Source organism: Mangifera indica, chromosome 15, assembly GCF_011075055.1.
Source record: "Mangifera indica cultivar Alphonso chromosome 15, CATAS_Mindica_2.1, whole genome shotgun sequence".
Taxonomy (NCBI): domain Eukaryota; kingdom Viridiplantae; phylum Streptophyta; class Magnoliopsida; order Sapindales; family Anacardiaceae; genus Mangifera; species Mangifera indica.
In genome coordinates, this window is record NC_058151.1 from 14,562,257 (window position 1) to 14,577,722 (window position 15,466).

Consider the following 15,466-nt stretch of genomic DNA (forward strand, 5'->3'; position numbering starts at 1 on the left):
AGGGTTTATAAAGTATTTTATCAGTATATTTATATCATCTCTAAATAATATGAGATATATATATATATATATGTGTGTGTGTGTGTGTGTGTGTGTGTGTTTTATTGATGTAAAGTTATACAAATGATAACCTTGTTTTTTGTAGGGATTTGTTTAAAACATTTCTGTATAAATGATAACATGATAAATATATTTGTCTCGACATGATTAGTCAAGAAATCTAAACCCACGAAATGATTCTGTAATTTACTTCTCTCACTCTTTCGTCTCTAAAGAGATACATAATTAGTGATACATGTAGTTTTTATAGCAGTAAACTTTTGGCAGAGATCAATTTAATAAGCATCAAAGCTTTAAATACTAAAAATTACATGTATGACCGATGACCTTGAGGCATTTTGGAGCAACTTCTGTAAGAGGGAATATACAAGTAGCTACAAAGATTCCTTGAGAAGACCATATTGGCATTGTCTCGTTGAATTTAGCTAAATGTTTCCCATTTTCTCCTACAAATACAGGGATTCATTCTCTTCATTTTAAACAAAGGTACTACTCAAAGTTCATTCCATTTCTTGTTGCTGAGTTTCTAAGTCACATCTCTAAACAACGCTAACAGCAAACCAGAGAAGAAGAGTCCATCTCCCTTATATGTCAAAAACCCACTCTCAGCTACAGCTTTAAAATCATTACATTTTTTAATTTGCTTTTTATCTTTCTTATCTTTGCTTAGCAATGAATAAGAGAGTTAGCGAAGTTGGCAGTGAGTTCTAGTCTACTGCGGCAGTCATGCGGAGTGAGACAATAAGATGCAGAGTTTCTCAGGCATCAAAAGTTCTCATCAGAGCTTTGGTGCATCACCCACTTCGACAATACAGCTTCTTCAAGAAGAAGAGTTGGTTTCATCAACCTTTCTTCCTCAGTTTCGGTTCTTATGCTTCGAACGCAAGTCATCTTTCTCTATTCACAAAGCTGTAGCGATCCTTTTGGTTTTCTCCATAATCAACTCTTTAACCTCAAAACCCAGGTACGTTTCCCTGTCTTTTCCTTCAAGTTTTAACCTTTCGCTAATTTTTTGTTGACATCTCTAAGTTTATCCTAATTACTAACATCCCCTATAGCGTGAGTAACATCGCTGACCTCCCTGAAGATTTTTCTTGCTAATATCTTTATCCTAGAAAGGAAGCTATAAACTGATGTTAGTTTAGGATTAGTATGTGAGAATGTGATGGACTTGCATTATTCTTGGTGATAATCTTGGCAGAGCCATATCTTGTAGCTGCTTATGAAATTCTTGCTTTCTCCATGTGGCTGCAAAGCAAGATTTGGGCCCAATGTTGTTTATTTCACCACATAATCCTGATGCAATGGACATTGCTTCCTAAACAGGTGCTTGTATGTCTTCTGGTACATTTCTGTTATGTTCTGCATACTGACCTACTTGTGTGAGGACCTGATGCAGTATCTGAAATACTGGAGGCAATGGACCGGAAACGGCTGGAATCCAAAATCCTAATGAAGCTTGGCAGATATTTGATTATGGAAAACTTGTACAAGATGTTATGTCTATTGTAATTATCAAGGGACTTTCCTCAGTGAATTGGCTGTGGACACGCTACAAGCTGGAATAGCTTTGCAACTGGAAGCCACTGGAGTTGCCAGAATACAGGTACCTAATATATTTCCACTTCTTCAACTTTGAATTTGATGCAAATTATTTCGCTGTCATGCAAAAGCATAATTCAGATTTGAATCTAAAGTTTATGAATAATACCTGTAATGTTATAGGGACAGAATCATCCAGTTATATTCTTTTAACATGTTCTTTGAAGCTCTCTGGATCTCTAATTATTAGCCACTCCATTGGTGGTGGTAACAGCAGAACTCTGTCGACCCTGAGCTGATTGCTAAAATGGAAAGAAGGGGTAAGGATTGTCTGTTGAAAAGAAGATGGATTTTGCTCCCTTGAAGAAACTGAATGACATGAAAATACATATGGCCAAACTGGAATGGTATAAGAAAACTTGTGCATCTGATAAGTGAGGCTACTACAAAATATTTATAAGAGCAGGGGATCATCACAGAAGGATATAGAAGTTTTCTATAAGAAATACCTCAACAATCACTGGGAAAAGATGGTTGCTGAAGCCAAGAGAAAACCTCAAACAGAAGAGGCTGCCTTCATGACCCAATCGCTACATGGTGGGACAAATTATCATAGGATGGTTGAACCTCTTGACATTGCTGAGTACTACAACAAGGGTTTGAGAGGATACAAAACTAAAGGAAGATATAAACATTTCATAAGGTTGGAGCATTAGCTAGAGGAAGCTAAAAATTGGAAGCAACGAAACAAAATGTGTCAGCCAGTTCAGCTGACTCATAGAAACAGAAGTTATCAGCTCTTTTCTTGCTTTTGGGCAGATGTTGATGAGGCTTTAATTCTGTGCAAATCACAGAAAAAAGGTAACCAGAGTGAAGCAACAAGAAAGAATCTGATAGTGTGAAGAGTATGTAATGCAGCAGATGAAGAATTATGCGGTATCTCTGGAGGTTTTCTTGGCAGGGAGCAGCTGCAGTTTTATGCAATGGTGGAGAGAGTATGAAGAAGTTATAGGAACTTCCTAACTTCACAACTCACTCACTCTATGAAAAAGGGCCTTTACTATCAGTATGGCAATGGGTCATAGCTTCTGGGATGACATATGATTATTGTTCTTATGATCTATGTGTATAAAGAAGAAACTTCTCTTCATTCATTTTTATTTCTGGATGAAGCTGAAAATCTTCACTATGTTTATCTTACTTTCTTCTCAGAAGTGAACTGACAAATCTTCATATACATTGTCATTGAAAATGACAAGAAAGAAATTGCAACATCAAGTAGTTGCAGATAAGAGTGGAGACTCAATAAAACCAGATGTAAAGCCACATGGCTACACTCAGCATAGCTGGATTTGTCACTTTCCATATAAACGGTTGTATTAGATGCAACATATCAATGTGAAGGTATGCACTTCCTCAGATGATTGCATTTAACTCTATAACATTGACATGAATGTCATTATTCATTTTGACTGTTCCATTACAGAATTTTACATGTAATAGTCTCCATTATGTCCCATTATACAGGTGTAACATCCTTGGTTCATCCTTAAGCAATGTGGAACGCACATACAAATCTCTTATCTTTTCTTTACTTTGTCAATGTGAAGTTTGCCTAAAGATGTTTCAACAGGTTTGAAAATTCACCAATAAGTAACAGCATATGGAAAGAAATCTACTTTATGAGCTTTTATGAATTCAGAGAAAGATCAAAATCAGGATATAATATAACCCTTGTGTACAGTAACAGTTCTTGTTGAAGTTTAACCTGAAATAGTGGGCAAGAGAGGGGGATTATTTGGCCAAAATGGAATATAAATTCTGGATGAAGGAATATGAATGAGCTGTTAACGTTGACAACACCAAACCATTTTTTGTGAAGTGGGACAATCCTCCACGTGCAGAACTTGGTATTCCAAATGCAGAACTGTAACATTAATAAATGTGATCGTTTTGGATGCTTTTTGTTGTTTAAGTTTATGGCTTTCACCTCGACATCTGCTGATACTCTTCATAGCTCACAGAGATCTTTCACCGACACTTACCTCAACAGAATCACTCATTTGCAGGCAAAATTTGAAGGCAAGCGAAAAAGGGTAATAAATGAAATCATGAAATTTAAGGGGTCAATAATAAAAGGCTATTTGAAAGCTATTCAATTCAATTTACTTCCGAAATTTATGTCTATCTAACGGTCCAAACGTCACCGTTTGAAGTGGGCCCTCTTGCTAATAGTGCTCATCTTCCCGTGATTGGTGCAGCACACGGGACAGGTCAGGTTCCCTCTCTCTCTCTATCTCTTCTGTCTTACACCGGACCAGTTCAATAAAATTTTTTTATTTTTCAAAATAACCCCCCGCCACTCCCATTAAAACTTTTTTGCTTTTCAAAAGACCCCCCACCACTCCCATTAAAACCTTTTTGCTTTCCAAAACACCCCCCGCCACTCAAGTATTTATTACTCTCCCACCAAGTCCACTTTTTAACTCTACCACTATCTCTCTCTTTAGCGCCATCAACTCCGCCCATAATGGCCAAAGCTCCACCGCAAGCGCCGCTCTCATTTCTCTACATCCTCATAGTCCTTGCAGTCCTTGCCTCTGTCTCAGAATCAAGACTCAACTATAACTACTACGCCAAGTCATGTCCCAGATTCAGCCAAATCATGCAAGACACCATCACCAACAAGCAAATCACTAACCCCACCACCGCCGCCGCCACCCTCCGCCTCTTCTTCCACGACTGCTTCTTCAACGGCTGCGACGGCTCCATCCTCATTTCCTCCACCTCCTTCAACAAAGCCGAACGTGACGCTGACATCAACCTCTCCCTACCCGGCGACGCCTTTGATGTCATTGTCCGAGCCAAAACCGCCCTTGAACTTGCTTGTCCCAACACAGTATCTTGCTCCGACATCCTCGCCGTCGCAACCCGTGATCTTGTGACGATGGTGGGCGGCCCGTACTACAATGTTCTGTTGGGTCGCAAAGATGGGAGAATCTCGAATGCTCAGTATGTTGAAGGTAATCTTCCAAGACCAACAATGCCAATGTCTCAAGTAATTGATCTCTTTGCTAAGAGAAATTTTACAGTTCAAGAAATGGTAGCTTTGAGTGGAGCACATACTATTGGCTTCTCTCATTGCACTGAATTTACTAGTAATATTTATAATTACAGTAGTGCTCTTCAGTACGACTCTCATTACAATCCCAGATTCGCACAGGCTTTACAGAAAGCCTGTGCAGACTACAAAAAGGATCCGAGTTTATCTGTGTTCAATGATATTATGACTCCGAACAAGTTTGATAATTTGTATTATCAGAATCTGCCCAAGGGATTGGGGCTGTTGGAGACGGATCATGGATTGGTCAATGATGCGAGGACGAGGCCTTATGTCGAAGTGTATGCAAGGGATCAAAATCGGTTTTTTAAGGATTTTGGTAGAGCAATGGAAAAGCTTAGTGTTTATGGGATCAAGACTGGGAGGAGAGGAGAGATTAGGCACAGATGTGATGCTATTAACTGAGAAAGTTCCGATCTTGTGAGGTTGGTTGGTTGTTTTCGTTCTTGTGATTGTGATAATTAAAGTCTAGTGAGGAATAGAAGATCATTTTTGTTTTGAATTCTTTGTTCTTTCTGGCGGTTCATCAGGCTCTAATTTTATGTATACAAGCTCAATGTCTGTATTAAGTTATCATATGAAGTATAACTATACACGTTTATTAATTGATCTTCTGTTTTCTGGGTTTTCTGGCTTCTGTTCTTCCTGTAATGGCTCAACTGGGTTCCGTTTCAAATTTTTTATTGGAGTAAGTGTTTATGAATTAAAGTAATCCTGAAATGAATGAAAAGATATGCTTTTCTTGTTTTGATAATGGTGAATTTTGTCTCTTCTTTGTGTTTTCTTCTCCTGAATCAGTTTGAAATGTAGATCTCTCTATAAAAACAATGTTGTAGCATGATCCATAATTAATGTTCCCTTAAGCATTGTTTAATCGCTTGGGACATGTACATTCATAAACTGGACCCTGCCAGACATGTGGGTTGTTTGATTTCTTTGATGCAGAGAATCATCATTCAATGAGACCTCAACATAAATGGAACTAGTTGATCTTCTTAAATGGGTTTTTCTCGGCAACATAAATCTCGAATCTGACCATTTGTATTTGGCTGGTTTTTAATGGGTTTGATCTGGAAATCAACACGGAGCCTCTGATACCACCTCTACTATAGTAACCTTTCTTGTAAAGACATCAACAGATCCTTGAAACGCCCCACTATCCACCGCCGACCTTAGTTATTTCAGAGAGGTGGCCACAAGGACTATCTCAATAGATCTCCATGATTGAAGATTTGAAGGCAAATGCAGTTAGATGATTAAATGCTGTTTCTGGGTAACATACTTAATGATCATTGATAAAGTTGAGGTGTAATGTTTGTATAATAGTTAACAGCACCAAATTTATGAGGCATATGAATTGCATTTAAATTATTGTTTAAGAAAGAGAAGCCATGAACAACTCAATGTTAACAGTGCTTGTATAATTCTGACTGAATTGCAACTGCAACAGACAGCTAGACTAAAGCTCATCTACTTTAAAAACCTTTGAAGCTGTCAGGTCGATTATTGTGCTACCAAAACGCGTATCTAATAGCTTAATCTTTCCATGCTTTGCAGATTAATATTGGAAAAAACAAGCTGAAATGGTGGGCTCTGGCGGTAACGTGGGAGCTTTACAAAGGACACTTTTCTCTTTCCAAAATTGGCTTTAGAACTCATTCAAGTTGGAATTTTGTCAAGTGGGCTTGAAGATTTTTGAGTTGTTTACCATTTGATTCACCTGAAACTTGCATGCACCCATGATTCTGTTTTCAAAAATCCATAGAAATGATCATACATAGGAAGTGTTTGAAATAATTTTAGCTAAAAAAACTATCAAGATAAATACCAGAGTAGTCAGAATACAACTCTTGAAAATATTTATAATTTACATATTATTTTTCATTTTAAACATATTATAATTAAGTAGATAATTATAGGTAATTAAATGTTATTTATCTTTGAAATTATAATTTTCTTAAACATTTTTTTTTTAATACAAAATTTCATCTAAAATTTAAGTTAAAGCAAAAAAAAAAATAAATTAATAAGAAAAGGAAGTTGTTAATTGATGTCAAAGTAACAAGTTTGAATGTGAAAAAATCACTTTTTATATAATTGAATATTTTCGTTAAAAGAATATTTTTTAATTATATTTATATAATTCATAAAAATTGGTTAAAATTATTTAAAATACTTTAAAACTCGTTCAAAATCAATTATGCTAATAAAAAAAAAAACTGGTTAAAATCATTTAAACACTTTAAATTTTGTTTAAAATTAAGTAATATCATAAACCCGAAAATACAACTCGGACGAGTTTACAATAGATTCACCCCCTCCTCTCTAAACTCAACCTGAACTGACTCGGTTCCTTAGCCTTGACTCAAACAATTCCTCCCAATCCACAACCTCCTCATCCCCTCTCCGTTTTATTGTCTCCTGTATCCTCCTCACCATCTCCCTCACTAGCTCACTCCCTTCAATCTCAATTGTCCTCAGTGTCTCTGCCACCTTCGCCACCTACGCCAGCCCCCTGATCCTTGAACCACTGTGACTTAGTTCGTACAACACATTTACACATCTCGTCCGCTTGATTCAGTCAACCCAATGTTGTCTCTTAACATATCCAAGATGCACTCCACCACACCCGAGTCCAACAATGCTGCTAAGTTTCTCAGAATGATCAAAACCCGACACACCATATGACCCGACTTTACCATTTCCAGTAGCACATTAACCGACCCGAGTTTAACCAGTTTTGTTCTGTTACTTTTGTCGAGTGAAAGATGATACAAGGCCAAGGCCGAGTCATGCCGAGTCCGCTCACTCTCCGAACGTAACAAGTGTACAAGTGGCGGCAAAGCTCCCAGAACTCCAATGGCGGTTTTGTTGTTATCGTCAAGCGATAAACTGAAGATTGCGCCGCAAGCGTGCTCCTGAGCCTCCGGATATCCTCCCTTTAACACTTCAATCAGCGGCGGCACGATTCCTGACCGTACGATCTTCACTTTGTTGGCTTTCTCCAACGACAAGTTCACCAATGCCGCAACTGAATTCACTTGAATATTGGTGTATCTGGATACAATTAAAGATCGTAGGGCTGAGAGTAAACGCGTGGTGCAGAGATGAACCCTGATGTCTTCTTCTCCCGTTCTAGTGATCTTTCTTAATGATATTACAGCTTCTTCCTGTTCATGAACTTGTTGGCTTCTGAGTTTTGCGAAGAATTCTTCTTCTGAATAGGGTTGAGGAGGGTGAAGGCTTAAGGTTTCGACTTCGGACGAGGAGGATGAAGAGTAGCAACTCGGCCGAGTTGTTGGCACGGAGATCTCTGATTGACTAGAGATGAATTGACGAGGTAAGTCAGTGACAGCGTCACTGAAATTCACTGAATGGTTTTCTTCTTTTTGTTCCTTTTTATGGGCATTCGCCATTAATGCACGAACAAGCTTCTCTGCAGATAAAATATCGGTAGGTTTTGGAGCGTTTTCAGAATTTTTCTCGCACCAGTTTAGAATGGTAGACTTGAGAGCGAGGTTAGGGATGACAGTGGAGAAATCCGGTGCGGTACCGTCAAGTAAAGCTGGGGTGAAGCCTAGAGTCTTACAAGCTAGAATACATGCTCGTTCAAAAGTGTGACCAGAAGAAACTATAACCGGGTCCGCCATTAAAAAGCCCGAAATGGGACAGAGAAACTCTTTCGGAATCTGCAACAACTTGTTCGGCCGATGCTGCTGCTGAGTTTTTCTGGTAATTGATAAAGATGGTCTGTAGAAGGAAATCTTCCATTTTTGCCTCCTGGGACTTGTGGTCGTCGTTGTCTCTGTCGACTCCGAACTCTTCTTTTGAACCATTAACTTCATTAATGCTTCTTGAAACTCCATCTTTCTACTTTGTGCAGACTTATCCCTCAACCAAAGTCAAATCCTCCATGAATTTTTGTTACGAGATTTCATCAACATTGAAGACCAGGTCAAAATATGAGACCATAAACGTCCTTTTTTTTTTTTTTTGATCGAGCACCAGAAAATCTACCATGGAAATTAACAGCGAAATAAATCACAAGAAATCTATAACAAGATAACATATATCAAATTATAATCATGAGACACTTCAAGAGATAACATTATCTAAGGAGTAGATATATACACATAATACTTATTGATATTAATGTTGATAAAGCTGGAAACTTTCAGTTGTAAAAAAACCAAAAAAAAAAAATTGCAGTAGAAAGATGCAACTTTTATAATATTTGGTGCTTAAAAGATTGATTCAGATTGAATCATTTAGCTATAAAAATTAAGATTGATATGATTTATCATAGATGGGATAAAGATGGATGGTTGTGTTAGTTTCTTTTCATTTTCCTATATAAATTTGTTCAAAAGAAATTAAATTTAGCAATATCATAATAAAATCATCTGAAACAAGACTCTTTCATGACACTTATCAAATGTAGGAATTCTTTAAAACCCCTTGAAAACTGACTATGTAATCGTCTTCTTCCTCCTTCAACTTCTGGTAATGCCATTGAAGAGTCTCCTGATCCATTTGAGCCAAAACTTTATCTCCATTCTTGGACAATGCTAGAAGTTTTCCATTAAGAAGACACCGATGATCTTCACTTACCTTTAACGAATGCGATCTATTCTATACCAAGACTCTCCCTTTCCAAACTCTTTCATCACCCATACAGCAACACAATTCTCATCGACCTTTCGCAAATGCATAGCCTGCCTCCCAAATTCTCTACATGAACGCAGTCCTTGGATGTTGCATGTGGCACAACTCTGAATGCTTCATCTCCATAATCAAAAGCAACAACAAAATTTTCTGTTCTACTTGGCTTGTACATTAGCCAGTGTGATGCACCGTTTTACATAGCAACTCTAACCACCGCAGTATAAGGGAAATCTTGAATCCTTCTCCATGAATGGTATCTTGAACTGTAAACATACACTCCACTGGCAAAGGGTTATTTAGTAACACATCGTTTAGGTAAAAGAATCTAGCAGTCTCTATAAACTTATAATCATTGTTCATACGATCATATCCAAAAAAATAACATAAACCCTAATTATACTTCTACCAGTAAACAGAATTTAGAACAACTTAAATTTGATAAAAAATTTCTTATGGGTATGCATTAATAAAAGTTACAAACAAGAATATAATCGAGGGTGTAATTGAGCTAAACTTAGTCAAAAGTGTTTGGTTCGAATTCGGTTCAATGACATTAATGTTAAGCTTGTATTTGCCAAGTTGATAAATTCTCAACTGAAAAGATTATTTAAAACCCTTTTAACTTTTATCAAATTATAAATACAAGCGTTAACATAGATATTGGCATTCAAATCTATTACTATTGTATAGTATTATTTCATTGAAATAAATATAGAATGAAAATATTTTTAGATTGTTAATTATTTTTATTTCACACCAAAATTTGAAAATATGATATAATAGGTGACGTGGCATAATCGCAAACCTTAGATCGCATTTGATAAAGATTCAAAGTCAACAAAAGCCAGCTAGTTCAATCCGATGTGGAACTTGAAACAGTTCACATGTACCAGAATCTTCTTAAAAGTGACAATTCCTAAACCAACGCGTTCTCCAAGTTTGGATTTGTTTAGTTGTCTTAGCCGCCAAGCCAACCACAAATCGAACCCTCTATATAGAACAACTCCAACATAGAGAATTCCCATTGAAGTTATAAACTTGATCAACAATCAACCAAAATTCAGAGGAAAGAAGGGATGGGAGGAGGAACTGAAGCTTTCCCAGATTTAGGAAGACATTGCCAATTCCAAGATTGCCATCAACTGGATTTTCTCCCTTTTACATGTGACCGTTGTCAAAAGGTAAGTACTTTTGTATCATGACGTCTTTGATTAGAAAAGTTTCATTATGTTACTTGTTCGATAATGTGTTTTGAGTTTCTGATCCGGTGATTAGAGAATTTTCGTTTCGCTCGATAATGTGTTTTTAGATTCTGATCCAGGGATGATTATGGATTTTGTAGGTGTTTTGTTTGGAGCATAGGTTGTATAAGTCACATGAATGTCAAAAACCAGACATCAATAGCAGGAAGGTGATTGTATGCGAATTGTGTTCAGTTTCAATTGAGACAACTGGGCAGTTTGGAGAGGCTGAGAAGGTTATGATGGAGCGGCACCAGAAATCTGGGAATTGTGATCCCAGTACGAAGAAGAAACCTACGTGTTCTGTTAAACGCTGCAAGGAGATACTGACTTTTTCGAATTCGGCAACCTGCAAGACTTGTAATTTGAAGGTCTGTCTCAAGCATAGGTTCCCTGCTGATCATTCTTGCAAGAAGGATTTGGTCGTGGGGAAGAATGCTGGGGCTGTGGCGGGTGCAGGCAAATGGACTGATAAGATTTTGGCGGCCATGGCTGCATGGAATGGGAAAGAATGTACTGAGAATGACCGAAGTTTGAAGGCTGCCGTATCACCATCCTCTCGTAATCCATCTGTTAAAGCCTATTGAAAATATGCAAAAAGTGCAGTGTTATATTTTAAAACCTGTCATTGAATGAGACATTTCAACTGCAATTTGTTGTTTCTAATTGCAAAGTGTTTTCTGCAATTTTTTTTATCCCGACTATAGAAGTTCAAACACAATCTGCAAACTATACAAAAGACACCTAAGAATGCCGATTTCTGCTCCTTGATGCAGAGAGATACCAATATCAATCCATGAAATCAGAAATCATAAATGGCACAGCAAAACAGAGACAACTAGCAACATTTATTTAACAAATTTATTAATCCAATCCTTGTTCCACATATCAACAAAGCAATCGATCTCTACTTTCCAGATTATTTACATTCCTATAAGAATTTGAAGACATCTTAAAGCATGAACTACAGCTGCTTTGTCAGAACTCAATTCCAAGAATAATTTCATAAAGTTTACAATGCTGTTAAATATTTCACACAAGTTCGCAAAAATAGCAATATTAGATATCCTCTGTACAATGCACAGCCTTTTACAGTTATGGGGGTGATTGTTTGGGACGTTGCTTTACCGCAAGCAAAATCTTCTTCCTTGGTCCCTGCAAATCAAGTGGCATTTGTGAGAACAGACCAATTAATTTGAACAAGAAAGGACAATGCACTATGATCATGATGCCATGCCAGTCCACGATAGTCCTGTCATGAAAATGTTCAAGCTAGATGCCCCATCACATGATGTAAAAACATGCAAGATACACCCTATGGCAATAAAAACAGCAATTTTTGATAAGAGTAATAGACTCATTTAAAAAAAAAAAAAAAAACACTGAAATTACAATACCATTGGTATCCCCAGTTCTTTAAGGTCCTTATCACTCATCTGCTTCAGTGCAGGCATATCCACCTGGAAATCAAATTAAAAAAAGAAAGAGAAGTAAATGGTAAGCCATCAAACTCCAAAACAATTAGAATTTATTAAGTGCTAATCATTTGTTGCATTCATATATCCATGTAAACCAGATGAATCAAAGTTTCGAAATATGAGTAAACAATCAAAAAGTCAAAATGATTAGAATAAATTGTGCTTATGACCATTGCATTGAAAATATTCCATAGGTTGTGCCAGGATACAAGCCTACTTTGGTCTTCACAGAACAACAAATGAAATAAACCAACTTCCTAGCCAAAATAGAATTCTGGCCTTTGGTTAAGTATACTTTGTCTTGTTTGATTAGTTATTAGAAAGATTATTAAAAAAATCCATTATACCAACAGCTAGTTTCATTTCTAATAAAATGGCGTGGCCAATTACCAATCAATGCCAATAGTTACCAACCAACATATGATGAAGAACAGCAAAGTAACCCCCAACAAACATTTAAAAAGGCAATTAAATTTCAGAAAAGTAGGTGACTCACTTCTTCAGCCCGAAAAGTAATTTCATATTTCGTCAAACCAAGTGATTCCAACACCCCAGCAACTGTAAGATGCTCCACACCCTGCAGAAAGGTGAAAAAGAGCATGCTAAATACATGCATATAGATGCTTAACTCTAACCAAATAACCAAACTCATCCAACTTGTATAACTCACATGGCACATAAACTGGCTCCAGGAAAATTAGCTGATATGCATACATAAGGATATAAAAATTACCATTAAAGCACTCTTTTGCATGAAGCCACCACTTGGTGCAACTGGGTATCTCATATGAGCTGCCTGCCTGGAAGCACCAAGAACTGCATTGCTAAATCGTCCAGCTCTTGCAACCTCAGCTACCCTTATGGCTGGCACTTGTTGCAGCACGTTAAAACTTCCTGGAGCTGAGAACCCCAAAGTGGTCCACTTTCTACCTGGAGATCTAGCCCTTGATCTATCAATTGTCTGAGAAGAGAATGAGCCCTCTGGATGGAAATCATTAAAAAAGAATGAGTCTCCTGGATGGAAATCATTCAAAATTTCTGTTGGAGGATTCTGCCTCAAAAGGTGAGTTCCTTTTGCTTGAGGGTGGCACTGAAGTTGATTAGCATTGGCCATATTTTTGTGAAGGACCCTCTTCCTCCGTTCTTCAACACACCTTTTCCACATTAGTTTCAACCTAAGATCATTTCGAGCAATCCAGGAACCTTCACCCAACTCAAGCAACCAGAGTCAGTAACGAAAGAAACAAGACAAAGGAAAAGGAAAAAACATCATACCAGGCGATAATATACATTTAAGGCCTTGAAACACATTCAAAATTAGTACTTACCGGTTTTAGGACCATATTTCCATTTAGTATGATCCACTTGCAGCCTGCAAAATAGAAATTCCACCCATCAATATAAAGCTTAAAACACATTCTCAGACATAAAACAAGCTCAAAAAGAAAAGTATCACAACAATAGAACCGAAACTACAACCACCCATCTCGAAAGCAAAAAATAATCCATCTAAAATACAGTGCTCTTCCCTTGATAGAGGATTCGACAGCAAAACATACTATAAAAATGTAAACTTTCTTCATTTATTCACTGATATTCCTTTCTCTCTTTTAACTGATTGGTACAGAATCAACCATCTAACCAGAACATTTCAATATGACAAATTTCAAAGGCATAAAAAAAATGCCCAAAAGAAAATTTTTTACATAAAATAAGGAAAACAAACCCATCACAGAACAAACACGACCAAAAGAACCTAACTTTTGTTCACAGTCAAAAACTCATCAGAGCCCGTATATCGTCTGCTACCCCCTCTCTTCACCACCTAAAAATCAGAAACCAAAACATCATAAAACACTTCAAATCACTAAAAACGCATGAATGTTGGATAAAACAGAAGGTACTGGTACCTTGCCAGAGCGGCCAAGGGTGACGGTAACATGGGGATCTGCCATTCCTTGAGTGATCAAAAGTTGAGAAAAGATAAACAGTGGTCTAATCCTGAAACAATACGGTTTATTATTGTGAGTTCACATAAATATACACAAAAGTGCATCTAAACAAAACCCTTTCAAGTCTTTTTAATAATACTATTAGCAAATCCAGAAGGCCAAACGACTATATCCCACCCAAGGTATGCTGCATTTGCCAGTTTTCATCCTTTAATTTTGATAATAACAAATACTCACCCATAAACAGTTAAAATTAACGGAACCATAACCCCTTAAAAATTTATCTCTTTTTGCCCCTTCTAAACTTTAAAAACTAAAAGTTTTCCTTAGCCTAAGTTTTAAAAAATGACAGTTTTACCCTAAAGTTTCGTTTTAAAATCTTCAACATCATCTCTAGCTCCATTATTAACAGTCTCTCCCTCCCGAATCATCCTCTCCCTTAGGCAGTCTCTTTCCTCCTATTTGAACACTCAATCAATATCGGAGAAGCGATGGAAGACGAAGAATTTCGTTGGAGAAGACAAAACTCTTTGTCTTCATCTTCCACTGCTTTTTCGATGCCGATCGAACGTCCAAATGGGAGGAGAGGGACCGCTAGAGGGGGAGGATGCTTCGAGAATGAGAGATCGTCGGCAATAGAGTCAGAGATTTTAAAACAAAACCCTATAGTGAAACTGTCATTTTTTAAAACTTAAACTAGAAGAAACTTTTAGTTTTTAAAGTTTAGGAAGGTAAAAAGAAATAAAATTTCAAGAGGTTAGAGTTCTTTTAATTTTAATTGTTCATAGGTAAGTATTTGGTATTATCAAAATTAAAGAGAAGAAACTTGGGAATACCACATACCTTGGGTGGGAAATAGTCCTTTGGCCAATCCAAAATACCTAAAGTAAAAGAATGGGCCAATGGAATTTCATTTCTGTTGCTTGAAGAAATTTCCTGTCCTCATTCGGTTTATATTATATAATAGGCCAAATGACCGTTTACCACCATGGCTGGATGCAAATCCATTCTATCACATTTTTTTATTAAATTTTATTATTATTATTAAAAATAAAATTATTATTTAATAAAAATATTTTAAAAATTATAAGTTCATCACTTTTTTTTTTTTTTAGATTTAAAAGTTAATAATTTTACCTCTATACAAAGTTTAAAAAATGATTGTTCTCCCGTTAGAGTTTGCATTTTCTTTCTTGTTACTTCTCCAACAACTAGAGCTAGTGAGCTTCCTCCCTCTCACCTCCTAGATGACAATGAATCATTGGTAAATCGGAGGTTGATTGATGATTTTTTAATTAGATGTTGTAGATATGTGTGATACATAGATTTATATGTCACGCAAATCGGTTTGACTAATATGTGCAATACTTGGTTGAAGAATCATCATCTGATTTCTGATTGGCTGAC

At 36.8% G+C, this 15,466-nt stretch overlaps 4 protein-coding genes and 1 pseudogene across 4 annotated transcripts; 3 read left to right on the plus strand and 2 right to left on the minus strand.

The window, feature by feature from the left end:
- Positions 1-32: 32 nt before the first annotated feature.
- Positions 33-3,560, plus strand: LOC123197551 (senescence-associated carboxylesterase 101-like). Its single transcript, XM_044611868.1, is given in 5 exon segments — positions 33-1,666; positions 1,786-2,315; positions 2,500-2,616; positions 2,619-3,006; positions 3,130-3,560. Coding segments are annotated over 3 exon segments (369 nt in total). The 5' UTR covers positions 33-1,666; positions 1,786-2,132; the 3' UTR covers positions 2,688-3,006; positions 3,130-3,560.
- A 432-nt stretch (positions 3,561-3,992) lies between these two features.
- On the plus strand, positions 3,993-5,477 carry LOC123198397 (peroxidase 31-like). The gene has a single exon (XM_044613103.1). It carries the CDS (start codon positions 4,133-4,135, stop codon positions 5,126-5,128), a length of 996 nt encoding a protein of 331 aa, XP_044469038.1. The 5' UTR covers positions 3,993-4,132; the 3' UTR covers positions 5,129-5,477.
- Positions 5,478-6,956: 1,479 nt separating this feature from the next.
- Positions 6,957-8,820, minus strand: LOC123197676 (annotated as a pseudogene).
- A 1,551-nt stretch (positions 8,821-10,371) lies between these two features.
- Positions 10,372-11,295, plus strand: LOC123198102 (zinc finger AN1 domain-containing stress-associated protein 12). The gene is made up of 2 exons (XM_044612687.1): positions 10,372-10,569; positions 10,731-11,295. Exons 1-2 carry the CDS (start codon positions 10,465-10,467, stop codon positions 11,214-11,216), a joined length of 591 nt encoding a protein of 196 aa, XP_044468622.1. The 5' UTR covers positions 10,372-10,464; the 3' UTR covers positions 11,217-11,295.
- Positions 11,296-11,460: 165 nt separating this feature from the next.
- Positions 11,461-14,197, minus strand: LOC123198101. Its single transcript, XM_044612686.1, has 7 exons — positions 14,018-14,197; positions 13,868-13,932; positions 13,436-13,479; positions 12,841-13,310; positions 12,604-12,684; positions 12,027-12,089; positions 11,461-11,784 (listed from the first exon to the last, which is right to left on the minus strand). Exons 1-7 carry the CDS (start codon positions 14,060-14,062, stop codon positions 11,725-11,727), a joined length of 828 nt encoding a protein of 275 aa, XP_044468621.1. The 5' UTR covers positions 14,063-14,197; the 3' UTR covers positions 11,461-11,724.
- Between the last annotated feature and the right edge of the window lie 1,269 nt (positions 14,198-15,466).